This window comes from Talpa europaea, assembly GCF_964194135.1.
Source record: "Talpa europaea genome assembly, chromosome: 9".
NCBI classification, from domain to species: Eukaryota; Metazoa; Chordata; class Mammalia; order Eulipotyphla; family Talpidae; genus Talpa; species Talpa europaea.
In genome coordinates, this window is record NC_140076.1 from 58718810 (window position 1) to 58746538 (window position 27729).

The window sequence follows — 27729 nt, forward strand, 5'->3', positions numbered from 1 at the left end:
ATCTGCCCAGTAAATACCAGCTCATAGCACTAGGCAGGTGCATGTCTAGATAAAATTTCTTGCAGCTAATTTAAACTTTCTACACACACCAGTAGATAATCTCAATGTAAATAATACATTTCTTCTTGACCCTGTAATGTAAGCGAACATGTAGAAGAGAATCTTGACTTAAATATTCTGTATCATGTACACTTCTATATACTCGTAGTATCTGTACTTATTAATAAAGCATTTCTGATAATGGCACCTCTGGTAGAGGTATATATTTTAAAACTCAGACTAAATCTAGTAGTGAGTGTAATTAGGTACCAGTTTCCCACTTAAAGCCTCAGATGTGTTAGATTCTTATTGAAAAGAGCAACTGTTTCAGAGATGGGTTTTTTTTTTTTAATAGAGGCATGTTTATTTATTTATTTGTTTGTTTGTTTGTTTGTTTTGTTTATACATGCACTGGGTACAGTCAGAAGCGTGGGAGGGTGAGAGAATTCACCAGAGCCAGAGCAGGGAGCAGAGCAGGCAGAAGGACCGAAGTACACTGCTGAGGGGAGCAGCGGGCGGCAGGAGAGGTCTGCGCGCCATGTGGGACCCTCCTCCAGTGGCCGGGGAGCAGCCGGGGATCGAATCGGCGCCGCAGAGGCCACAGGCAGCTTCGCAACCCAGCGCTCAACCACTGCGCCACCAGGGAGGCCCTCAGAGATGGGTTTTTATATCTACTTATTCCTATGTTCATAGAGAAAAAATATTTTGTTTTAAAATTTTCATATCTCTGTTTATAAAATATTGGAACCCATTTTTTAGTACCTTTAAACATGAAGTTGTTTTTAAACTGAACTATGCAGACTACTGGACCTAAAGAAAAGACCTTACATTTGGGGCAGTATGTGATCCCCTCCAATTATTTTGAAGCATTCATTGCTACTTTTCTATGCTGTTTATATCATCATTTGTGCTATCACAAAACAAAGGCAAAAAGGGAATCATAATATGTGTTATAATTTGATAACACATTATTTAAACATTTCTACATTTTTATTTTTTATTATTTCCACAGGGAGGTAAATGCTGTCCCATACTTAAGTACTTGCCTTAAGTCTTGACAAAATTAGATTACCGGGCCTCCCTGGTGGCACAAGAGGTTAAGCACCACATTATGAAGCAATCCACAGCCTCTGCAGCACGAGTTTGATTCCCGGCCGGCCAGGGAGAAGCCCACATGGCGAGGCAGACCTCTCCTGTCTTGCCTGCTGTTCCCCTCAGCAGTGTATTTCTGTCAGTCTGCCTGTTCTGTTCCTGACTCTGTCTCTGGTGAATCCTCTCACCTTCCACACCTCTGGCCTGTACCCAGCTCTTGTATGCATAAATAAATAAATCTTTAAAAAAAAAAAAGATTATCATGTCATCTAATTCTGTGTATCATGAAAATAAAAATACTGTATAAAAATTTAACAAATTAAAGTTGAAGATAACTAGTTTTTCATTAGAAAAATTTCAGTTACCCCTTGATACAAAAATGAATCATTCACAAAAAACTATTTAAATGCTTCAATATTTAAATGACAGATACTAAGCAACAACCAAATTATCAAGCCTAATTGCCTTCACTAATGATTTTATTGGTACTTTTTAAGATTTTTAAGATAATCTAATCTATTTGATAAATATTAAGAACACTGTGATAGGGCCTCCCCGGTGGCGCAGCGGTTGAGCGCTGGGTTGCGAAGCTGCCCGCAGCCTCTGCAGTGCCGGTTCAATTCCCAGCTGCTCCCAGTCACTGGAGGAGGGTCCCGCATGGCGCGCAGACCTCTCCTGCCGCCCGCTGCTCCCCTCAGCAGTGTACTTCGGTCCTTCTGCCTGCTCTGGCTCTGGTGAATTCTCTCACCCTCCTGCGCTTCTGACTGTACCCAGTGCTTGTATAAATAAATAAACAAACAAACAAACAAATAAATAAATCTTTGGAAAAAAAAAAAAAAGAACACTGTGATAGTCCTTACAGTGGATGTTACCTAAAATATACCAAAAAGCATAATTCCTTAGTGTCCTAGCATTTTGAAAACTAAGCTTAGGATATGACAAAATATATAAAGAAATCTACATTAGTAGGAAACAAAGGGTTAAGAAGTAAGTTGGTTTCATATGTAATCCAAGTTATGTAGGTATGTGCTTAATGCTATTAAATCAGTTACTGTATGTTTGACCTCTTGGTATACTAAGCTTTTGCCTTTCAGAACAGCTGGGTCGGCTAAGAATCATTTCCCAGTCTCTTCATTGTAGATCAGATGACTCTCGCTTTATCACCCTTGGAGGCCACATGAAGGACAATGCAGGAAGATCCACACACAAAACTAATGTTTATATGGGGGGAAGGAGGGAAGCACAGAAGGAGGGGCTGGCGAGATACACTTGGCCCTGATCTTCCAATGAACATAACAGGAGAAACCAATTGAGACTTAAAACCATCGTCTTACTCCAACCATTATTCAGTTACATCCTATCCATCTCTACTACTTTTTCTATTGAACAGAGATGCTCCTTTGGCTGCCTTGACTTTTGTAAATGTTTCACTCACTTAGTTATGGTTTATCATTTGGACAGAATGCTACATCGGGGATTTTTCTCCCCTCCTTAAGGCCTCAAAGGAAAATGACTTTTGTATGCTTCTTATGTGATACATTTGATACACCCTATTCTCTTCATTTTAAGAAGCAGACCTAAGTTTATTGGCAGCGGAGAAAACTGCATTTCTCAGAAACATTCTTCCCTCTAAACTTGAAAATATGTGAGAAGCTATTTGATAGGTATATTAGTGAAGAAAGTGAAAAGTCTTTAATAGTGTTACATGACCTAAATCTTTATGTTAAGACATTCCTAGTATCCTGAGTTTGAGAGAAGTAGTCTGGAATTGACTACTTCTGTGATCTTAACTCATCACTGGACATCTTGAGTATTTTGAAACCTAATCGCTCTAAGTTCCAAATAGATTTACAAGTTTACATAAAAGCTATGATTTAACTCAATGTGGTTCGAGTAAATCATCTGGAAAATGTTTTGTTTGCAAAGTTTGCCTGTAAGAGCTGGAATATGGGTGCATTCTATTGTACTAATGTCTATAAAATATTTTTGTTTTCAAGTTATGCTTCTCTATTCCAATTATTTAGAAGTTAAAACTTCCTCATCATTGACTTAAAATAATATCCTGTGTTAAAACACAAGTATACTATTACAAAAAAAATAAATAAATAAGACTATACCAGGCAGCCAAGATGCTGACATTTGGGCACAGTGATTACAGATGGTGACCATGGACAGCAATGTTCCTGCTGATTCGGCAGCCATTCAAGGCTGCTTTTCTCAGCTGACCTGCCCTTTGAGTCTTTATGCACATTTGCTTTGAGAATGAAATACTTCTTGATTTTTGCTTTGTCTAAACCTACTTCCTCTATCAGACTTAGATATACCTTCTTCCATCAGCCTGTGGCTGTTCATGTCTAGAACCATTTTTTTTTCTTTATCTGTGTATGTATTTGGCTTGCATTGTAGCTTATTTAAAATAAAACTACCATTTAGTTAATATATTTTAATGGCTATCTTATGAAAGAAACATATTCATTAAAAATACAGGTTGATGGGCAAATTATTTTATTTTTATCAGAGACTAAAAAAAATCTTTACATGAGAAACTACAACATGGTATAATACATTAGTTTTACTAATTGAATACTAAAGAGAGGCTTTTTGCTAATAAAAGAGTAATACAGTATGAACAAGGCCAAGTTAACATGAAACATAGTATGAATTAATGCTCATGGCAGTGATAACCTTGAACCATGTCATAACAACAACAACAAAAAAACCAGAAGTATGAAATCCTTTTTATGGTCATTTAACTAAAGAATGACCCTGGAAGCTTAAAACCTAGTGGTTATAAGTAATTAAAAAGATTTCACCAAACCACTTAGATTTTTTTTTCCAAACCACTTAGATTTAAATTGAAAAAAAAATCATTGTTTAATTGCAATTAAGTAAATCAACATTCTTTGAAATAAATAATAACATGGTTTAATACCGCCACCTTGTTAAAAAAATTTTCAAATTTGCACATATAATAAGGCATGTTCAAATCTCAAGCATTTTACATTCCTCACAGTAGTTAAAAAGATTATTACAAATTCAATCCCTGAGATATAATTTCTAAACAATGAATTACACATTTCTTGCATTCTAAAATGTAAGGAAAACTAAATTTGAATACCAAAATTAGTGATTTCCTTTAAAGAGTGGCTAGTATATTACTTCACTTTATTTGCAGACTTTTTTTCAAGACAACAAGTCATAGAATACATTTCCTAAGTAAACATGAGGATTTCGGGAATTTTTCTCTTATTTTCCCACTTGAATAATTATATTAATAAAACAAAGTATGTCTTGGCCACACAATTATCAGAAAACAAAAGCCTCCATTGGGCTTTGGTCCCTAAATAATTTTTTTTGTGTAAACATCAGTGATTTATCAACATTTCCTATAATTTCATTAATCTCAAAATGATGATTTATACATAGCAAAAAGTTCATAAAAACTTTCAGTACTGTTAACATTTTCACATTTGTTTGGGGATATAGCTACCTGCTTTTCTTCTGATTTCTTCTATTTTTGGAATCCCACATGATTACAATGTTAAAGTATACCAAGAAGAACAGGAAGTGCAAGCAGGATACAAAACATACCAACACAGAAAATAAGTCCGGTAATTTTTGAGGAGGATCCACTGTGACAGTCATCAGTGTCAGAAGCACCATAGTGATTATTGAGATAAGAAACTAGAAGGAGGTGGAGAAAAAAAGTATTACTGAATTTATAAAAGAGAAAATGTAAATGTACTAGTGACATTGATTTATAGCTGTTAATGAGCCGACTTAAAGGTTGAGGTTCAGGAGTCCAATCTCTCCCTCTGGTGGCTCTCAACCTAGGCTGCATATTAGAATCATCTGGGGGGTTTTAAGACTCTCAATGCCAAGGCCATACTTCAAACCAATTAGAGTTTCTGGTGTAGGCCTTAACTTGTCAAGTGATTACCACGTATGTATTGCCAAAGTCTGAGAACCTGATTCAAATCAGCCACTAAAGAAAGTCAATGAAGAAAGGTATCTAGAACAGATAATATTGCTAGTTAGGGATAAACTCAAGACATCCTCCAGAATCCTACGTCTTTATAAGATATAAAGAAAATCTAAGCTAATCGAAGAACGCATCTATGAAAAAGTTTTCCATGGCAAATGGAAAATACATTTCATATTCACTGAACATTTTCAATGAGCTAAAGCTACAGTGAAGCACAGTGGGGAATATGAAAGAAAATACAGTCATCTGGCCTCAAAGAGTTTTAAGTTTAATTAGGGGAATGCGTGAACTAGTTACATAAAATCACAAAGTCAGGTTTGTCAGAGTGACTATGCACACATGGCTGGTTATAGACAATTTAGGAAATGAGTGACTTTGAAGACAATAATATGCCCCAGCTTTCTGGCCACACCCTAGCAGCTCACCAGGAACTTTATGCTGAGCAGAAGCAACAAATCAAATCAGATGGAATGAGAACTATAACACCAGACTCAGAAGAGAACTGGAAGTTGAGCTAGTTTTGGTACAGTCAGGAAGTTGCTCTGCAACTTGCAAAGGAAGCAATTGTAGCTTCCAGAGAAGGTGGCAGAAATGCATGTGTGAGCGCCCCCAGCTTTACCAGAAACAACTGCATAGAGAAGACTATATATATTTTTGAATGTGACAGAACATTTGCCATATACAAAGAAGAGTTCGTCTATGATTATAATAATTCATTGGATTTACCTGAAAAAAAAAAATGCTGCACACAGTTTGGACATCATCATAGCAAATCCCTGCTATTTTTCTAAGGAATGCCTCAGGAAAATATCAGAAACCATTATGTATCTGACCCCATATGTGCTGTGCACAGGTATAGTCATAGAGTAAGAGACAGCAAAACTTGGAGTGAACATTGCCAAGTTTATTCTAAAACACACCTGAACCTTGGCAAATGAGTTTTGCTGTTATATGAAATAAGAATCTGGGCTAGATTGTGATGTTTAGATGCAGACAGGAATATATGATAAAGACCCATTGTGACATTTCCCTCTTATTTTCTTAGTAGAATCATATAACTTCCTTGCCTACCCCACAAATGAGGCTCTCCCTGGTCCAATTTCCAAATTAAAGAATACAGTTTCTCATTATTAAAAAAATAAATATTCCCAAAGTCACATTTTATTAAATGCCAAAATGAGCAGTAAAAATAATTACTGCCCTTTTAGTAACTTGTAGTAGTTTTCTAGACCAGTTCACTGTATATGCTGAAGATTCAAATTACTGTCTTGAGCCTGAATCTCTAACCTAAATTCCAGAATCGTATATCCAAGGACCTCTTAGTAGCTACATCTGGATATCTAGTAAGCATAAATAACAAATTACAGCACAATATATGCTCAGTAAAATTACTAGCTGACACCTCATCAAAAACAAAGAAGCCATAAGGTAGTGTTTTGGCAGAACATTCAAACTGCTGAAAGAAAAAGACAGTCATTTTATTTCTAGCAAAAATACCTTCATAAGTGAATGATATTAACATAGTACATTTGAAAATACTGAAAGTATGTTCTCCAAAAACACTAGAATTATATCACAAAAACAGGTAGAAATACTTAAAGATATTGCTGAAAAATGGCACAGGGGTAATTTATAAATTTGAACTTAAAACACTACTAGGTAAAAAAATAATAAAGCAAAGCCAAAACAAGGATGAAAGTGGATATAATAATATTAGACCCACAGTCAATGAAAATAGAAAAACAGAAAATCAATGACCAAAAGTTAGTTGTTAAAAGACCAATGAAACCAAGGAAAAAAAGAGAGAAGGTACAAATTCCTAAAATCAGGAATGAAAAGAGGATATCGCTCTGTACCACAAATAAAAATAAAAAATATGACAAGTGAATACTATGAACAACTCTATGCCAACAAATCAGATATAGATGGAATGGACAAATTCTTAGAAAGACACACCACTGAAACTGTCTCAAGAAATAAAGTCTGGCCTCCACGGTGGCGCAGCGGTTGAGCGCTGGGTTGCGAAGCTGCCCACAGCCTCTCCAGTGCCAGTTCGATCCCCAGCTGCTCCCCGGCCACTGGAGGAGGGTCCCATATGGCACGCAGACCTCTCCTGCCGCCCGCTGCTCCCCTCAGCAGTGTACTTCGGTCCTTCTGCCTGCTCTGCTCCCCGCTCTGGCTCTGGTGAATTCTCTCACCCTCCTGCGCTTCTGACTGCACCCAGTGCTTGTATAAATAAATAAATAAATAAATAAATAAATCTTTAAAAAAAAAAAATAAAGAAATAAAGTCTGGGGCCTCCCCTGGTGGCGCAGCGGTTGAGCGCTGGGTTGCGAGGCTGCCTGCAAACTCTGCAGCACCAGTTTGGTCCCTGGCCACCGGCAAGGGTCCCACAAAAAAAAAAAAGAAATAAAGTCTGAATAGACCTAAACAACTAAAGATACTGAACTAAATTTTAAAGTCCCATTAATAATAATTAATTTTATTATAATAATAATTTTAACAGGGCCTTTTACATAAAGCAGAAAGGGAGGAAGAGGAGTCAAAACAGGAGGGATGACAGATTTCAAACCATACTACAAAGCCATAATAATTAAAACTGCGTGGTATTGGAACCAGAACAGACACATGGATCAACGGAACTGAACAGAAAACCCAGAAATAAACCCACAGATTTATGGTCAACTAATCTTTGACAAAGGAGCAAAGAATATGCATTGGAGCAAGGAAAGTTTGTTCAATAAATGGTGCTGGGAAAACTGGGTCGCTACATGCAAAAGAATGAAGCTGGACTACTACCTCACACCATGCACAAAAACCAACTCAAAATGGATTAAAGAACTAGACATAAGACCTGAAACCATAAAATCTATAGAAGGAAATATAGGTGAAACACTACATGACATGCACCTCAAAAACATCTTTACAGATGCATCACCCAAAGCAGTCATAGTAAAGGCAAAGATCAACAGCTGGGACTACATCAAATTAAAGAGCTTCTGCACAGCAAAAGAGACAATAACCAAAACAAAGAGAAATCCTACCGACTGGGATAACATTTTTGCACCCAACACTACTGATAAAGGACTGATCACAAAAATCTACAAAGAGCTGATGAGACTCAACAAAAACAAAGAAAATAATCCAGTCAAAAAATGGGCAGAAGAACTAAAAAGAAACTTCTCCGAAGAGGAAATACAAATGGCCACCAGGTATATGAAAAAATGTTCAATGTTACTTGCAATCAGGGAAATGTAAATCAAAACTACAATGAGATACCATCTCACACCAATGAGAATGGCACATAAAAAAACTAGCAACAACAAATGTTGGCGAGGATGTGGAAAAAAAGGAACTCTCCTGCACTGCTGGTGGGAGTGCAAACTAGTCCAACCACTGTGGAAAGCTGTGTGGAGATTCCTCAACCTACTGAAGATAGAGCTTCCATATGATCGAGCAATTCCACTCCTAGGTATTTACCCAAAGGACACAGAAACATCAATTCTAAAGAGCACCTGCACCCCTATGTTTATAGCAGCACTATTTACAATAGCTAAGCTTTGGAAACAACCCAAATGCCCAAAAATAGATGACTGGATCAAGAAGATGTGGTACATATACACCATGGAATATTACTCAGCATTCAAAAAAGATAAACACATGCAATTTGCAACAATATGGATGGAGCTGGAAGGGATCATGCTCAGCGAAACAAGCCAGAAAGAAAAAGAAAAATACCGGATGGTCTCACTCATAGCAGGAATCTAGAAGACCTAAATATGGACCAGGAAAAAGAATAACTATAAGAAAGAAAAAAATCAAAATCAACAAACAACTATGAACCAGAGACACTCTTGTGGGGGGGGGGGGAGGGACTGGGGTCAAAATCGGGGTTGCAGTTGTATGGGGAATATTAAAAAAAAAAAGGAGGGATGAGCACAAGGGACTATGGTGATGGTCTGTGGGTGATGTGACAATAGGAGATTTATGGGTACTACACCTGTGGGAAGAAGTCAAATACTGTACAAAGAGGTAAGAAAATAAAAAAGTTTAATCAAAAAATAAATAAAAGGGTCTTTTAAAGAAAAGCCCAGGCAAAGATGCCTTCCCTGATAAATTATAACAAATGTTTATAGAATTAATACCAATCTTTCTTTTTTTAAAAAAGATTTATTTATTTATGCATACAGGAGCTGGGGTACAGTCCAGAGATGCAGGGGGTGAGAGGATCCACCAGAGACAAAGCAGGGAACAGAACAGGCAGATTGACTGAAATACACTGCTGAGGGGAGCAGCGGGCGAGACAGGAGAGGTCTGCCTCGCCATGTGGGTTTCTCCCTGGCTGGCCAGGGGTCAAACTCGCACTGCAGAGGCTGTGGATTGCTTCATAGTGCGTTGCCTATTCCCTTGCACCACCAGGGACGCCCAATACCAATCTTTCATTAACTTTCAAAAACTTGAAAAGAATATTTCCCAAATCATTCCATGAGGCAGGTATCACCCTGATACCAAAACCAGACAAAGACATAAAAGAAAAGAAAACTAGGGCCTTCCTGGTGGTACAAGGGGTTAAAACACAACCTATGAAGCTATCCACAGCCTCTGCAGCACAAGTTCGATCCCCGGTCAGCCAGGGAATAATCCACATGGCGCAGCAGACCTCTCCTGACTCACCCACTGCTCCCCTCAGCAGTGTGTTTCGGTCAATCTGCCTGTTCTGTTCCCCACTCGTCTCTGGTGAATCCCCTCACCCCCATACCTATGGCCTGTATCCCAGTTTTTGTATGCATAAATAAATAAATCTAAGGGAAAAAGGGGTGTGGGAATTGTATGGGGACTATAACCAGATGAAAATGCATACATTGTGCAAAAATGATAAATGATATTAAAAATATATAAAATTTTTAAAAAATGAAAAAAAAAGATGTCTAAGGTAAAAAAACATGACCATATCATTAGACATAGGAAAAGCATTTGACAAAATCCAGCACCTTTACTTGATTAAAACATTCAATAAACTCAGAACAGAACTCCTGAACCAAATAAAGTCACTTATTAAAAAAAAAAACCCACAATGAATATCAGAGTTAATAGTAAAAGACTAGAAGATTTCCCCCAATATCAGGAAAAATATATATTCACTCTTGTTAATTGTATTTGACATTGTACTGAAGGTTCTTGCCAGGATAACTAGGTAAGGAAAAAAAAAATAAAAGGCATTCAGATTAGAAAGGAAGAAGCTATCATGATTTGCAGATGACATGATCTTACATATAGAAAATCATAAGGAATCCACTAAAAACTTATAGTACATAAAACATGATCAATATAAACAGATCAAATACCTGCATACAATAGCAATGAATGTTATGAAATTAAGAATTCCATTTATAAAAACATCATAAAGAATAAAATACTTAGAAATAAATTTAACAAAACCACCATATTTAACAAAATAAGTGTTAGACTTAAAAGACTGAAACTACAGAAAATTGTTGAAGGACACTAAAGAATATCTATGTTTGTGGGCCTGGAAGACGAAAGCTTGGTAAAATAATTCTCAAGTTGATACAGAGATTTAAAGAGATCCCTGTCAAAATCTCTGCTTAGTTTTTGGAGAAAATGACAAGCTGATACAGCTAAAGTGGAAATGCAAGGGACATAAAATAATCAAATAATTGTGAAAAACAAGTTAGATGACTCACATTTTCAATTTAAAACTAACCACAAAGCCACAGTAATCAAGACGTGTGTGGTACAGATAAAAGGACAGATTAATAGAACAGAACTAAAGTTCAGAAATAAACCCTTACACTTATCAACTGATTTTCAACAGAGGTGCCAATGTCTTCATTGTCACTAGAATGACATAATAAAGCGGGACTCCTACCTCACATCACACACAAAAATTAACCCAAAATGAATCAACAACCTACAGATAAGAACTCCTATGTTTTCTTCTAGGATTTTTACAATTTTAGTTCTTACCTAACCTAGTAGACTAATATATCCCATGTATATGAAATGTCCAGCCAGCTAAAGCTATATAGACAGAAATTATATAGATTGATGAGTTGCTGTCCAATGTTGGGGGTAGAGGTGAGGGTGGAATGTGTAAACGGTTTCTTTCTGAAGTGATGGAAATAAGCTAAAATGATATTGTGGTGACGGTGGTACAACTCTGTACATAAAACCAAAACTTTAAATGTGTGAATATATATAAATTATGTCTCAAAAGAACTATAAAAGTAAAATGATATTAAAATATTTTTAATTGTGCTAATAAGAACCATCCCTTAAAAACTGAACAACTTACCAAATGTTGTATAATTCTGGGAAGAAATGTAAACCATGGAAGATATTTCCTAACAGAAATGGAAAAGGATTTCAACTGTAATTCTTCCTCAGAAATCTTTTCAAATATTGAAAAAGAAGTTGTACAAGCTATAAAAAATGCCATCACTGTCACAATTGAGGGCATTAGGAGTTCATCCTTCAATAAAAGAGGTAGCATACTGTAAAGGAAAACAGAAAAAACATCAAAAGAGAATTGACAGTTCAAACCATAATCGCTTAGTAAAAAAGTCTTAAATGCATTTATAAGAATTATACTGAAAGTATTTTATGAAAATTGATTGAACTCACCTAAATGTTGACACAAGTAGAAACCAAGTAGACATAAAAGGAATTTCACTTAAAACTAAGCATACTGGTCTAAAATGATAGAGAAAAAGGTATTTTAATCTTAGAGAATATCATTTTGACTCATAAAAAATATAAACACATTTTACCTATCTGACTTTTGGGACAGTTAACAAAAAAACATAGACTATAGATTCATTTCTAAATAATTATGAATCCAGACTAAATTAGTTAAGACATAGGAAGGTGTCAACTCCTCAAAATAACTGAAAAACTGTTTCTTCCAGTATGCCATTAATGGAACATTTCTGTCTCACAAACAGTAGCTTAAGAAAAACATAAGATAGACAGATCTGAACATTTAAGAAAGAATGCTTTTATATAGTTCCTCCCAGTTAGCAAATACGAATGAATTACTAATATAGTGGTTTTTAGACTTTTTTATGATCCTCTATGTTACATATCACTCAGCTAAGTTAAAAACTAAAGTTATTATAGAAAGGATCATCATCTGTCACTGAAGAGAAGACAGAAGAGGCCAAGAAGAGTCATAAAGGGAAGAAGTTGATAACAGTGAAATAAAAGAAGAAAAATGTAGAAAGAGGCAACACTGGGGCCTCCCTGGTGGTGCAGGGGTTAAAGTCTAAGCGCCATCAAACTATCTGCAGCCACTGCAGCACTAGTTTATTCCCTGGCCAGGGAGCTGACCCACATGGCACAGCAGACCTATCCTGCCCGCTGCTCCCCTCAGCAGTGTATTTCAGTAGATCTGCCTGTTCTACTCCCTACTCTGTCTCTGGTGAATTCTCTCATCCCCCACACCGCTGGCCTGTACCCCAGCTCTTGTATGCATAAATAAATAAATCTTTAAAATATATATACCTATCACCTGAGCAAAGTCTCTGTGGGAAATCTACTTTTTATCAGCACATAGAAGACATATAGGAAGAAACAAAGAGAAATATCTGTAATAATTCTGTGAAACTTTTTCAGTTAAAATATACTATTTTATAAAGAAAGTTGTAAAAGATCATTACTCTGGGAAAATTATGATTTCATGAGATCATTTTATGCAATTATATTTATGTAGCTTGTTTTGTACTTGGGTAGCTACATATAAGCAATAATTTCTATATTGTAAACATATAATGATCAAAATAAATAAAATATGTTTGAAACATTTTTACTTACAATGATACTAACAGAATGGACTTTTCATGTACTTGGAAAGAAAACAGAAAGAATGAGAGTGCACAGCACACCTTTAAGGAAAAAAGGAGGAAAATGAACTATAACAACTTGTATAACAACAATTTAACAGTTTAATGTAGCTTTTATCTAGAAAGAAAATACAGACACACTAATACGCATAGTATTTTATTCTAATCTTTAACAAGCAAAATATTTTTTAAAAAGCAGTAGTTATAAAGGTATATTTTACCATCTAAAACAAGTTTACAGAGATTCAGTTATTATTAAACAAAACTATAAATACTTAGGACACCACAATCAATCACACCTTCACCCTCTTTGGGGATCTTTGACAATTTAAAAAGTCTGTAGGGTAAGAAGCTCAAAATCTAAAACTGGAAAAACATGTATTTTAGTTTTTAAAGTGTGCATTTCATTAAAATATATTAAATATTGTATAAAGTAATTATTTGCTATTCGATGTTCTCAATTAAAAATTAGTTACCTCAGGAGCCTCCCTGGTAGTGCAGGGGTTAAAAACACAGCGCTATCAAGCTATCTCCAGCCACTGCAACACTGAGTTTGACCCCTGGCAGGCCAGGGAGGTAACCCATATGGCGCAGCAGACCTCTCCTGTCTCGCCCACTGCTCTCCTCAGCAGTGTATTTCAGTAGATCTGGCTGTTCTGCTCCCCACTCTGTCTCTGGTGAATCCTCTCACCCCTCCACCCCCCCACACACACACCTCTGGCCTATACCCCAGTTCTAGTATGTATAAGTAAATAAGTCTTTAAAAATTATTTAAATCTACTTTCAGAAGTTCACTTTTTACATAGTAGACCTCTATATATCCATACACATCCAATCTAGTTGGTCCAGCAAAAAACCTGAATTACTATCTTGTACATACTATACATCCAAATCCATCAGCAAACCCCACCAACACCACCTCCTAATTACAATACCCACCCACTTCTCTTCATTCCCCTCTGCCATGGTGGCAAAAGAGTGGGGTTCAACCCACACCCATCTTGCTCTTTTGACTACTGCAACTACCTCAGCTAGTAACACTTTTTTCTCCTTACAATCTACTGTACTCCATTCAGTCACTATGTCAGATCAATAAATTCCCCTACTTAAAATCCTCCCATAGCTTCCCACTAGACTTAGAATAAAATCCAAAGTCCTATACAATCTGGGTGCTGCCTGACTTCCAGTCTGTATCTGTCTCACTCTTTTACTTCACACCAGCTACTTCAATCTGAGACCTTTATGCCAAATGTGTTCCTGCTTCAAGGAAGAACCTGCTTTTTTTTTTTAATCAATTCAAGCCAAATCATCTTGTGATTGGCTCCTTCTACTTGACCATTCAGTTCCAGCCTCAAATATCACTTCCCTAGAAAGACTTTCCTTACTCAGTCTAAAGCAGTGTCCCTTAGCCACAGCCCACCAAGATTAAATACTATTCAAATAAATTAAATGTAATTCACTTTGCTGCTATAGATATATCAGTATTCATACTCATTATTACTCAATTATAGACATATATTGAGAAATAACTCAACTTTGATGGGAAGGAAATTCATAACAGGGCCTCCCTGGTGGTGCAAGAGGTTAAACACTGCACTATGAAGCAATCCGCAGCCTCTGCAGCACAAGTTCGATCCCCAGCCTTCCAGGGAGTAACCCACATGGCTCAGCAGACCTTTCCTGTCTCACCTCCTGTTCCCCTCAGCAGTGTATTTCAGTCAGTCTGCCTGTTCCCCACTCGGACTCTGGTGAATCCTGTCACCCCACACATCTCTGGCCTGTACCCCAGCTCTTGTACGCATAAGTGGATGGATCTTTAAAAAAAAAAAAAACACTTTATAACAATTATAATGGAAAATGCCTTTAAAACTATAAGAAGTATTTAAAACAAATTCAAAATAGCAACAAAATAAAATTTTAAAAGCCCTTAATATAAGCTTTTTTTAGATTTTTAAACAACCGTATTGAACAAACATTAAAATTAGGAAATTAAGACAAAGAATTTTTTTCTGACTTACAATCCTAAAAGTAATCATTTCTAATCCTGCTACAGTTACCCAACTCTAAAATTCCACTATCTTTGAAATATACCTTTATTTATAAGCTCTTTCCTAAAAATAATTAAAAAAAAAAAAACATAAGCTTGCAAATATTTCAAGTTAGGTCTCTTGCTATATCAGAGCATTACTAGCCATGTCCCCTGGTTCTAAACATACAATGACCCATTAATTAATCACAGATGACTTAGGATACTAAGAGTTTATTCAGATCAAAACAACAGAAATAGTCAATAAAAGAATAAAAAGGAATATGCAAAGAAAAACTTACTGAGTGTCTAAAAAAGAAAAACTATTCTTTTTGCATTATGATACCAATATATTTTTGAGACATTTCACCATGATGTTCTATTTTGGCTTGTGTTTAGGATGTACAGTAAATAAATGGCAGTCCCAGAACTGAAGTCCTAATTTCTAAAATGCTCTTATAAGTCCACTGAAGCTTACTGTTTTCATAAACTAAATTTTCTGATTTTTTTTTTAATTTTATACAAGAACTGGGGTATAGGCCAGAGGCACGGGAGGGTAGGAGAATTCACCAGAGACAGTGCGGGGAGCAGAATAGGCAGATAGACTGAATATACTTCTAAGGGGAGAAGCGGGCAAGACAGGAGAGGTCTGCCAAGCCACGTGGGTATCTCCCTGAAAGGCTGGGAAACGAACCCATGATGCAGAGGCTGTGGACAGCTTCATAGCATGGCGCTCAACCCACTGCACCACTGGGACGGCCCAAATTTTCTGATATTTTAAAGGAATTTTTTTTTTACATTTTATTTAAATTTTATTCTTTATATTCCCCATACAATTACAACCCCCTTATTTTGACCCCAAGCCCTCCTTTCCCCGCCCCCCACCCCCATAGAATATCTATGGTTCATAGTTGTTTGTTGATTTTGATATTTTCTTTCTTATAGTTATTCTTTTTCCTGGTCCCTTATTTAAGTTTTCTAGATTCCTGCTATGAGTGAGACCATCCGGTATTTTTCTTTTTCTTTCTGGCTTGTTTCGCTGAGCATGATCCCTTCCAGCTCCATTCATGTTGTTGCAAATTGCATGTGTTTATCTTTTTTGAATGCTGAGTAATATTCCATGGTGTATATGTACCACATCTTCTTGATCCAGTCATCTATTTTGGGGCATTTGGGTTGTTTCCAAAGTTTAGCTATTGTAAATAGTGCTGCTATAAACATAGGGGTGCAGGTGCTCTTTGGAATTGATGTTTCTGTGTCCTTTGGGTAAATACCTAGGAGTAGAATTGCTGGATCATATGGAAGCTCTATGTTTAGTAGGTCAAGAAATCTCCACACAGCTTCCGTAGTGGTTGGACCATTTTGCACTCCCACCAGCAATGCAGGAGAGTTCTAAAGGAATTTTTTAAATGTCATTTTATAGACAAGGTACACAGAAACAAAAATTTAAATACCACAGAAATAGAACCAGGAAGAATTTGTAAACACAGCAAAGCCCTAAGCTATAGGAAATATACCTGATCCATCTCCAAACTGACACAAGGTATCTTCCTAAAACAGAGAACTGTCACCTTCCCATCTCAAAAATCTTTTTTGGCTCATCTTAAACACAAATTAAAGTCCAACTTTTTCAATCCAATCTTCAAGGTCTTGTTCAATTTGAACCTTTTTGACTCTCACCACTCATTATAGCCTAATCTCAACACATACACACATAACACTCACATAAAGTTCACTGTTTATAAGCTATTTCCAAAGAATTCCCCATTCTTTCCCACTTCTGCACCTCCAAGCTCTTGTCTTGATTTCTTATCTGCTACATAACCTCTTATTCCAAATCTTGACCAGTTTGCAAAATTTGGCTCCAATCGCACTTGCTGCAAGAGACTGGGTAAAATCTGAACCACCAGATAATAACACCATCTCCCACTTCAACTTGTACCTGACAAAACTTAATACCATCACTTTACAGCTTCATTACCTAAGTATATGTTTATTGCCACTTCTTTGTATTCCCTCATTAGGAATATAATACAAAGGAGAAATTAAATAGTTGTTCATTTAAACGGAAAGACCCTGATTGCTGAGCCGAGGGCCTGTGTTGCTAGACACTCAATAAATGTTCACCAAATAAATGAATGTCTAGTTCACAATCCAATATATCCCTTTCTGACCAAGATAATAATTATCTGTATTTTTTAAAGATCAATTTCAGCAAGAATTAAATATCTAAACTAATAAAAAACTTACCAGAGTAAATTTGAATCCTTTGAGAGAAGGCTGAAGTGTTAATTTTACACATGCAGGAAGCAGGCTCAAAAATGTAAAACAAAAGCTAAAAAATTAATCAAAATAAAACATTTGTTTTTGTTATAGAGTTACACAGCTAAAACAAAGAAATAATTTTTTAAATGTAAGGATCCCATTACTTATCAATTTATACTGATTTTAAAATAAAGTTTATTTTATTTTTGAAATTTAAAATGAAGACCAAAAAAATGTTAATATATATGATTATATAATACAGAAGACAAAACATTATAGTACTAAATGTTGCTTATGTTATTCTAGTATTTAGTATCACATGTAGAAAAAATACAAAGACAGATAGCTAAAACACAATTACCAAATACTCTAATAAGATCACATAAGCAGGGAAAAAGAGATAATGCTGTATTTCTGACACAAAAGAGTCATAAACTTTACTCACATGAAAAACTGTCCTACCCTCATTACAAAGGTTGACTTTCTGATTTCCAGACCAGAGTAAACCAGAAAATAAAAGTTTAAAAGGGGACAGAAGGCTGCAAAAGCCTTTACTAATATGGCTGGTGGGTTGGGAGGAAAAAGAACTCAACAGGTTGAGCAGCCTGAACCATTTAGTGCCATGGTCAAGCAGCCTTTGAAAGCCCTGAGAACAAGTATTATAATGCAATACAATAAGTCAGCTTCCCTCTTGTGGCTTTGTGGTGTAGTGTTGGCTAAGCTGAACACATTCCCTGAATTCTCTCTAGTATACTGCCTGTTACAAGAGGCTACAAGGGATTTTCTCAAAAAAGTCAGAGAGGACAGAGGAAGGCAGTGCCCATTTTGTAGCCCCACACACCTCTCAGTTATCCAAACACTAATCTTGGTGCTACTGTGAAGATTTTGCAGATGTAATAAAGTCCCTATTCAGTCAATTTTAAGCTAATGAAAGGGGTTTGTCTTGGGCAGGCCAGGCTTAATCAATTGAAAGTCTTTAGGCCTTGCCAAAGTGTAAGGACCCCAAACAGCAGCTGGGTCTGAATCACTCTTCTTTCCCTTAGATATCCCTTCCCAAATGTGTGCCATGTGGACTTCAATTTGCTTAGCCAGCTGCCACAACTTTATAAGCCAATTCCTCATAATAAATTCTCAAACTCTCTCTCCCCTCTCCCCCAGCCCTGCACACACATAAACACACACATAGAGTGACTGCCCTTAGTCTACTTCCCTATATGAACCCTGATATACCACTGAAAACCATGGCTCTTCAAGAAAATGTTAAATCATGCTTAGCAGACATTCTGTTTAAGATGGAGAGAAGTAGCTAACAATCCAAAGAGACTTTTATATAAAATACTCCTAATGAAAGAATTTTGTTGAACAGAAGGACAGGTTTATGTTATATGGAAAATTCACTAAAGATGAACATGTCGTATCGTAATGATACCTGACAAATGAGATATTAACAAAACACTTTTTTTTAATTTTTTATTGATTAAATGTTTATATTTTATTACATTGTTGTTCATTTTTTTATTTTGCTTGTTTTATTATTTTTTTATTTTTTATTTTTATATTCCCCATACAATTGCACCCCCCTTATTTTGACCTCATTTCCTCCTTTTCCCGCCCCCCATGGTGTGTCTCTGGTTTATAGTTGTTTGTTGATTTTGATTTTTTCTTTCTTATAGTAATTCTTCTTCCTGGTCCCTTATTTAGGTTAGACAGTAGTTTATGAAACACTACTTTGTATCTCTTACCTGATTATTATCTGGATGTGATGTGGCAAAATATCCTTGATCTTCAGAAAGATACTGACGCTACACCAGATATTAGCTACTTTATCCTAAAGAAAAGATATTTGTTTTATACTCTGCTATAATGTATTAAAATACTACATTCCACAAAGTACAGTTCATAGCCCCTAAACAAATAAATTTTTGAAATATATGAAGTTTTTGTTCAAATTTTATAACAAAGTTGATTAAACACTCCAAAGAATAAACACATAATATCTCTCTCTCAAGCATTTTTCATTTTTCCCAATGGGAGTTAATCTAAATCACTAAACAACCATAATCTAAACAGTCCCAAGAAATACTTAAATTTTTCAAAAAGCAGCACACTACTCCTAAGTACTAAAGTTATTCATCTTTGGAGATTTTTATAAGAAATTTTTTTCCTAATTTGTAGAACACACATTTGGCCCATTTAATCACATACCTGAGATTATTTAGAACAAGCCACCAGCTACTAGCAATGACAAGAATTAATTGCTAATAAATCAAGAAGTTTAAGGATATTAACAGTTGCACTAGGGTCACTTTCATTCAATTAAATTTATAATTACAGCTCTGCTTGTAAACCCATTCTCTACACAACTGCTTGATTCACAGCTCCTCAGGCACAGCATCAACAGTGACTCACCGACAACTGTACCATCCTACCTCCCTGTTCGACAAAGAAAATGCTCTTCAGATTTTGAAGACAACAAGTGAATGGAGGTGACCAGCAGCACCATTAAAACATGTATGACACTTTTTATAATTTTGTGATAAATACTATCCCTAAAATAGAAGGTAAGACAAATAACTAGGCAGCTTACATGGAGAATTAAATTTTTCTTTGCAATAAATAAGTGATGGTGATAGTAACTGTTATTATTTATGATTATCAGTGTCATCACCACCATCATCCCACTGACACACAGTCACGCATTCCTGCTCTTTTCACAATTCCAAATTCTTTCTTTCATTGTCTCTTTCAAAATGCTGCTTCCAACTTCTCGTAGATTCATTGAAAGATTTTCTATAGCAATTTATATAGTCAAAAATTAGAAGGATATGTATGCTTTTCTATTTTTAAAAAAAATGTTTATTCAAAAGTAAATTATCTATAAATATGTTGTCTCTAACTTTATTAAAGGGCCTTGTTTCAAAAACTGGTTTGTTTAATTTAATTACTATCTAAATCACCAAATTATCCATGTAATAAAAACTTAACAAGAGTGATTAAGCTAGCATTAAATGAAATGAAATGAAATGAAAGATTCTCATTAAAAATTACTACAGATAAAGGTTATATATTACATAAGAATGATAAGCTCTTTGAAGCAAACATGATTATTAGTTTTTAATTTCTTTAGACAAAATGAGAATACAACTAACTACAGAGCTGTTACCTTTGTAGCTGCAAATGCTCATGCTGTCTTTTATTATGGACTCTATTTCATTAGAAAAATATACAATTGAATTATAGATCTCACATTGGCATAAATATTACCCACTCTTGTAATGCACTAGAAAATGCCAGCTGAGTGAGAGGTTATACATTGGACTGAATAACTGGCAAGGAATGACTATGAGAGAAGAGCAGCTATAGTGACCGTTCCTTGCATATCTTCTACATGAAATCCCAAAGGTCACTGGAAAGGTACTATAACAGAAAGGAGTGAAAGGAAAGTTTTTTAACATGCCTCAAATAACCCACGATCAACTGGGAAGAGTCTTCTTAGAACCTGCAGGCTTTGTTCCCTTTCTGTAAAGAATGGCAGCCAGCAGAGAATGAAGGAAGCCACAACAGTACACACTAACTTGATTAACAGTACCAACCTAGAACAAAACAAAAGTGACCAGTAAGAAAGAGAGAGGTTAATGATTGAGAAATCAATGAGTCTTACTAAATATAACAAATGCAAATTATGGTAATGATAAATAATGCTACCATTATAGGTTTTTGATGGGAGTCTACTCAAAAAAGTTTCAAGAAATTCACAACCATTGAGATGAGCACTCCTCCAACAAAAAAACTATCACCATCCTAATTAATATTTAATATAGACTCCGTTATCATGCAGCTATAAAGAAACACATCAAAATGGGCTGTATCTCTAGTAAATATATAATGTAATATGCTCTAAACAGATGAACTCTTATGGCAATGTTCTAACAAATAAACCCATATTACCTCCAGTAAGTGTACATGGATCAAAATATTTCCTCAGTTGGGAAGATTTAAAATAATATGGAACATGTCTTAATCTCTTTTCCCCTTACCCCATAACCAACACATTAATAAGAAATGACCAAAATGAAAAGTGTAAGACTACTTTCTTCCTGCTAAAGTATGCCAAGTAAATTCTCTGAAGTAATTTTTTGAATTTTGTTGTTTAAAGCCACTTAGGGTCTCCCGGTGGCGCAGCGGTTGAGCGCTGGGTTGCAAAGCTGCCCGCAGCCTCTGCAGCGCCGGTTCGATCCCCAGCTGCTCCCCGGCCACTGGAGGAGGGTCCCACATGGCGCGCAGACCTCTTCTGCCGCCCGCTGCTCCCCTCAGCAGTGTACTTCGGTCCTTCTGCCTGCTCTGCTCCCCGCTCTGGCTCTGGTGAATTCTCTCACCCTCCCACGCTTCTGACTGTACCCAGTGCATGTATAAATAAATAAATAAATCTTAAAAAAAAAAAGAGAGAGAGAAGCAAGTCTAGCTAATCACATTAAAAAAAATAAAATTAAAATTAAAAAATTAAAAAATAAAAGCCACTTACCCCTTTCCTTTGATGCCTTTTTTAAAACACTTGCCAAGTAAAAAGCAAAAAAATGGCAAGGAATGGTAAAGTTCCATCTGCTTATAATTTACAGCTAAGCAAAATGCTAGTGACCCTAGCAGATCCCAGTCACAAGACACTCCAAGAACACCCCACAAAGCAAAGCCAAGACTCACAGAATTATATATGTTCCGGTGTTAAGGAAAGTTTCTCAGTAATTATAAGAGAAAGATCCTGCATTTTATAGCATATATTTCTTATGTTACGTAAGATAATATATCTAATAAAAGTTACTTCTAAATAGAAATTAAAAGTATTGAAGTGATAAAGAAATTTGAAATTATATACAATGGCCTCAAATATATTAAATCTACTGCTAAACAAAGCAACTGATTTAATTAAGTTTAAAAATTAGTACTGAATAACTGACATACAGCTTATTTCTACTAGACTACTTTATGATAATACTATAACAAAATGCTAAAGTTTGAAGAATAAAACTGTGCTCCAACCATAGGGGAAAAAGTATTACTGATCATAATACTTCCTCAATAATATGCATCAAATTAATATAAATATATGTGCTTGGTTAATGCTGTTATTTAAAACATCACAAATATATTTTCAGCTCAAAATGGTGAGCCCAGTTATGCTTATCTCCTCTCCTTTCCAAGACCCCCTTCAAATAATAGAGAATTAGAAAAGAATAAATTTACAGCCATAAAGATAAAGATGGGTTACAGTAGGAAAAGATTTCAACACATTTTTGGAAGACAGAAGAGGACAGAGAAGTGGTTGCAAATAGAAAGGGATGGAAGAAGCCATAGCTTAGAGAATTCATAGAGGAAACTCAGGCAAGCAAGGAGCAAACCCACCTAATAAGCCCCTGGAGAACACTGGGAACAACCAAGTAGATTGAAAAAATTGAGTTATATGTGGAAAAGAGAACAAGAGGATTTACTGAAAATCCCTAGATAAGGAAGTCAAATCCCACATCATTCCTGTATAAAGCAAACCCCTCCATGTTCCAGACATTTAAGTATCCCACAGTATACGGGCCTGCTCATGGCCCACTTACCCTACACTGGACCAAATATATAATGAGTTCACGCGTCTCTTTCTTTTACCTTGTTCTTAAAGAATAGATCCACTAGGATCAAACAAACATTTAAGGAAAACCTATGACAAAAATTTTAAAAAATCAAAAAAGAAATTTAAAAATTTTTTAATTATGTATATTGTAAATATTAAAAAAAGAATTGAAAAGAATCACAAGAAATTTTCATATGCAAAAGAAAAAAAACCTATGACAGACAAAGGACCAAAATAAAAAGGGAAAAAAGATGGACTAGAAGAATGGAAATAATTCAGGGACAGTATGTATATATGTATATATGTATGTATGTATGTATGTATGTATGTATGTGTGGAACGGGAAGGATGGGAGACAAAATTGAAATTTAAAATATGCTTGGCAAGGATGCAGAAAAAAAAGAAACCCTCAAATGCTGCTGGTGGGAATGTAAATATTGGTACAACAACTATGGGTAACAGTACAGGAAGCCTCAAAAACATTAACAAAACTACCACAATTCAGCTATTCCATTTCTGGATATGTATTGAAGAATATGAAAACACTAATTCAAAAAGGTATATGTACCTACATATGTTCACTACAGTATTAATTACAATACCCAAGATATGGAAGCAATGAAAATGCCTAACTAGGGCCTCCCCGGTGGCGCAGCGGTTGAGCGCTGGGTTGCGAAGCTGCCGGCGACCTCTGTGGCGCCGGTTCGATCCCCGGCTGCTCCCCGGCCACCGGAGGAGGGTTCCACATGGCGCGCAGACCTCTCCTGCCGCCCGCTGCTCCCCTCAGCGGTGTACTTTGGTCCTTCTGCCTGCTCTGCTCCCTGCTCTGGCTCTGGTGAATTCTCTCACCCTCCCACGCTTCTGACTGTACCCAGTGCATGTATAAACAAAGAAACAAACAAATAAATAAATAAAACATGCCTCTATAAAAAAATAAATAAATAAATAAAATTAAAAAAAAAAAAGAAAAAATGCCTAACTATAGTGTGGTCACACACATTTCTTTCCAAGTAGTTCTATTTTTAATAAATGTGTACTTTACCTTCAAGTAAAAACGTGGTAAAGAGATTCTCTATATCAGTATAAAAAAAAAAAGTTTATATAAGCAAGACCCCAGCAAATTAGACATTACTATGTAATATATAAGTTGGCCTAGATTTCAAAATACGCATCTAATTTTATCTCAAAATTAGTAAAGGATACTGAAAATGTCCATAGTCAATAAGAATAAGGCCTGGATACAGCAATATGCATAATGCATTGGTAATCTGTAAAGAAAAATATTGGGAAATAAGAAAATAATCTGTTGTTCAAATCAAACAGGGTAAAAAGTATGGTTTCCTTTAACACAACAGCAAATGTTCCCCTCTTGCCTTCTATTTATCAAAATATTCCATTTTCATTTAACAAGCTTTAGACACCGAAGTTTTCATGAAGGTGATTTAAGATACTTCAGTAAAGAGGAAGAGAGTCACTAAAAAGTATTTGTCAAAGGATGCACTCAGTTATTCAAACCAGAAAAGTTAACCTAATGATTAACCTATATAAAATGAACAAGAGTATGTGCTATGAACATGAGACTATATAGCAAGTTTTCAAAATGCCTTTACATCCTAAATGTAAAAATTAGCAATCAAAATTCAGATTTACCAGTTAAGCAAATTCAGTATGCTGTATAATTCAGCAGTACAGAACTTCTAAAATTCACCTTAAAAGTGCATCTTAATACTACAGTTAGACATTAATGTTATCCTAATATAAGCTGATGTTTTGTAAATGAAAATTAGTTGCCAGAAGATACTTATTCCCAAAAGCCTAACTTCTTTAACTCTATACTTCATAACTAAAGCTAACATTTCAGAGAGGAAATGTCAGGCTGCTAAAACTTACCTTTTTCTTAGTTGAGATATCTTTTAAACAACAACAGTACAATACCACTGCAGGTATATAAATCAGCAAATCAGCAATTAAAACTGAAAAATAAGCAAATAGTTTTAAGTCTAAATCCATCAGGATCCACAATAACATATTAACTGCCCCTACCTGAAACTCTGAGTGGGGAATTCTTTTTTTTTTTTTTTAAAGATTTATTTATTTATTTATACAAGCACTGGGTACAGTCAGAAGCGCGGGAGGGTGAGAGAATTCACCAGAGTCAGAGCGGGGAACAGAACAGGCAGACTGACAAAATACACTGCTGAGGGGAGCAGCAGGCGTAGCAGGAGAGGTCTGCGTGTCATGTGGGACCCTCACCAGCGGCCAGGGATCGAACCAGCACTGCAGAGGCTGTGGGTAGCTTCGCAGCCCAGTGTTCAACCACTGAGCCACCAGGGGAGGCCCTATGAGTGGGAATTCTAACACAAGTTTCCTACCTGCTCTATTTAACTCCTGTACACATCATGTCCTTCCCATTCCCTTCACATACGCCTAATTTCAATTAACATAGTACTACAGAGTTATATCTAAATTTCTAGACTCTAGTAAAATAAAAATTTACTATCTTTATTCTGGCTTGTACTTAAAGATTACAATTCTCAAAAGCAAGGGAAGACAACATTTTTCTTCTCAATATCTGTGTACTCCAAGTTTTCTGGTATGAAGAATACCTCAAATATGGTGATGCATAGAATAATCTTTTTTAAATGTTAATATCTATAAAAGCACACAAACTTTTGCTAACTGATGCATATAAGCCACCACAGAGGCCCAAGAAGCTGAGAAAAAATAAATAAATAGATAGATAGATAGATAAATAAAGGCAATTAAAATTTAAGGTTCAGTCCTTTTAGAACAAAAAATAAATGCATTAAGTTCTTCAACAGTACAATACACCTGTCCAAAGAGCACATTGTTTCCTTGTATGTAAGTATGTGTCCAGAATAAGGTAAATGATAGTAAACTATCAGTGTTGGATACATGTAGTCTATTTTTAGCTCCAGATGCCACATATTTTTTTTTTTTAATTTATACAAGCACTGGGTACAGTCAGAAGCACGGGAGGGTGAGAGAATTCACCAGAGCCAGAGTGGGGAGCAGAGCAGGCAGAAGGACTGAAGTACACTGCTGAGGGGAGCAGCGGGAGGCAGGAGAGGTCTGCGCGCCATGTGGGACCCTCCTCCGGTGGCCGGGGAGCAGCCAGGGATCGAACCGGCACTGCAGAGGCTGTGGGCAGCTTCGCAACCCAGCGCGCAACCGCTGCGCCACCAGGGAGGCCCGATGCCACATTTTTTTGTTGTTTTTTTAAAGATTTATTTATTTATGCATACAAGAACTGTGGTACAGGCCAGAGGTGCAAAGGTGAAAGGATTCACGCAGAGACAGAGTGGGGAACAGGATGGGCAGATTGACTGAAATACACTGCTGAGGGGAGCAGCAGGCAAGACAGGAGAGGTCTGCTGTGTCATGTGGGTTAGCTCCCTGGCCAGGAATTGAACTCATGCTGCAGTGGCTGCAAATTACTTCCTAGTGCTGAGACATAACCCCTTGCACCACCAGGAAGGCCCCCCCAGACATAATCAAAGGAGCAGAATCAGAGCCCTCAAAATCATAATCACATTGAACAAACTGATTATCTAAGAAACAGCTAAAGTATCTAAAACCTGGAGAAGAAGTGTTAGGTATATAAAGGATCGGACTGACTCTACGCACCCAAAGAAACAGAACCTGTGCCTTGGTGGTGGGTGTGGTGTGGTAACATATACCTGAAAAGGCGAGATCCTATATTTCTCAGTCATATATAGTGTTATAAACCAACATTACCTTTATTTTAAAAAATAGTTTAAAAATGACTGGTAGAGGTTCAATATAACAAGAAAATATTTTATGATGGGGCTCTTGGAAAATAAAATAAAACGACTCTAAAGTTTTTGAGTTCCCTGCAGATACAGGGATTGGTTTAAAAGCCAAATAATAACCATGTAGTGGATATGCAATTCAAAGAGGATTAAAGTATTATGGGCAGTGGTAAGGCAGAGGGAAGTGGTTAGAGAAAAGAGAATGTAGAAAAAGACATGCAAGATAATCTCTTGGGCATGAGATTCCAGGACTGGATGAATAGTAAAAACAACAAATTCTGACAAAAAGCCAGTACCATTCATCAGTTCGTACAAATGTTCTAAAATCAAACTTTATACACAATACCTGTTGTTCTCTTACCTGTTGTACGCATGAAGAGCTTATGTGCCTGACTCTCATATCCACGTGATATGTGGAGAGCAATCCAGTCTGGATTTATAAACTTTGCCCTGTACAGCAAAGCATATATACACGCACTTTATTCTCTATCATTTTAGCAATAAGAATGTATGAATTTGTTTTCAGAAGGGCTGTTATTCTTATAAAGTGATAAAGTCAACACTTAAGTTTTACTCTTTATTTAATCATGTAAAACTGACAAGCTATCAGACAGGGTCTGCTTTGTTCATCTTCCAACAAAACTATGTTACATGTTATTAAAAGTCATGCCTTTACAATTCTTTCAGTATAAAAAACAATTGATGAGTCATAATTATTTATTATATACACACTTTGTAAAGAACAATATGCTAAAAACAATGGATCATGCTTTATAATTTATACTGTTTTCAATCATAAGACATTATCATAAGACTTCAACAGACAACTAAGCATAAACTTCTATAAATCATATTGCATAAAATTAAAGATAATTTTTAAAGATAAATTAAGCTTTCACTCATAGTTGATTACCCTGAACACTGCAAAGTGTTAACTGATAATCATGAAGTTTGGAGATCTATTTTTAACCTAGGAAGCTAATTTCCACGAAATATGAAATAGCTAAGGGTGAAATAATTAAATGAGCTCAAAGACACTGAAAAATTCCTCA

The 27729-nt window shown here is 36.0% G+C and overlaps 1 protein-coding gene and 1 pseudogene across 2 annotated transcripts in view; one reads left to right on the forward strand and one right to left on the reverse strand.

The window, feature by feature from the left end:
• Window positions 1-4617: 4617 nt before the first annotated feature.
• Window positions 4618-27729, reverse strand: part of ALG6 (ALG6 alpha-1,3-glucosyltransferase) — a gene marked incomplete at both ends in the record, with an annotated part of 31367 nt that continues 8255 nt past the window's right edge. Inside the window, 11 exons of the mRNA XM_084242362.1 lie at window positions 4618-4815; window positions 11433-11631; window positions 11762-11830; window positions 12950-13020; window positions 17255-17339; window positions 19012-19097; window positions 20727-20862; window positions 21792-21977; window positions 24087-24151; window positions 24774-24856; window positions 27039-27127. Of these exons, the coding sequence (XP_084098488.1) occupies window positions 4618-4815; window positions 11433-11631; window positions 11762-11830; window positions 12950-13020; window positions 17255-17339; window positions 19012-19097; window positions 20727-20862; window positions 21792-21977; window positions 24087-24151; window positions 24774-24856; window positions 27039-27127 (1267 nt within the window). The remainder of the gene's footprint in view (window positions 4816-11432; window positions 11632-11761; window positions 11831-12949; window positions 13021-17254; window positions 17340-19011; window positions 19098-20726; window positions 20863-21791; window positions 21978-24086; window positions 24152-24773; window positions 24857-27038; window positions 27128-27729) is intronic.
• On the forward strand, window positions 5482-5986 carry LOC311177744 (EEF1A lysine methyltransferase 1-like; annotated as a pseudogene). The gene has a single exon. The product of its transcript is annotated as an EEF1A lysine methyltransferase 1-like (transcript).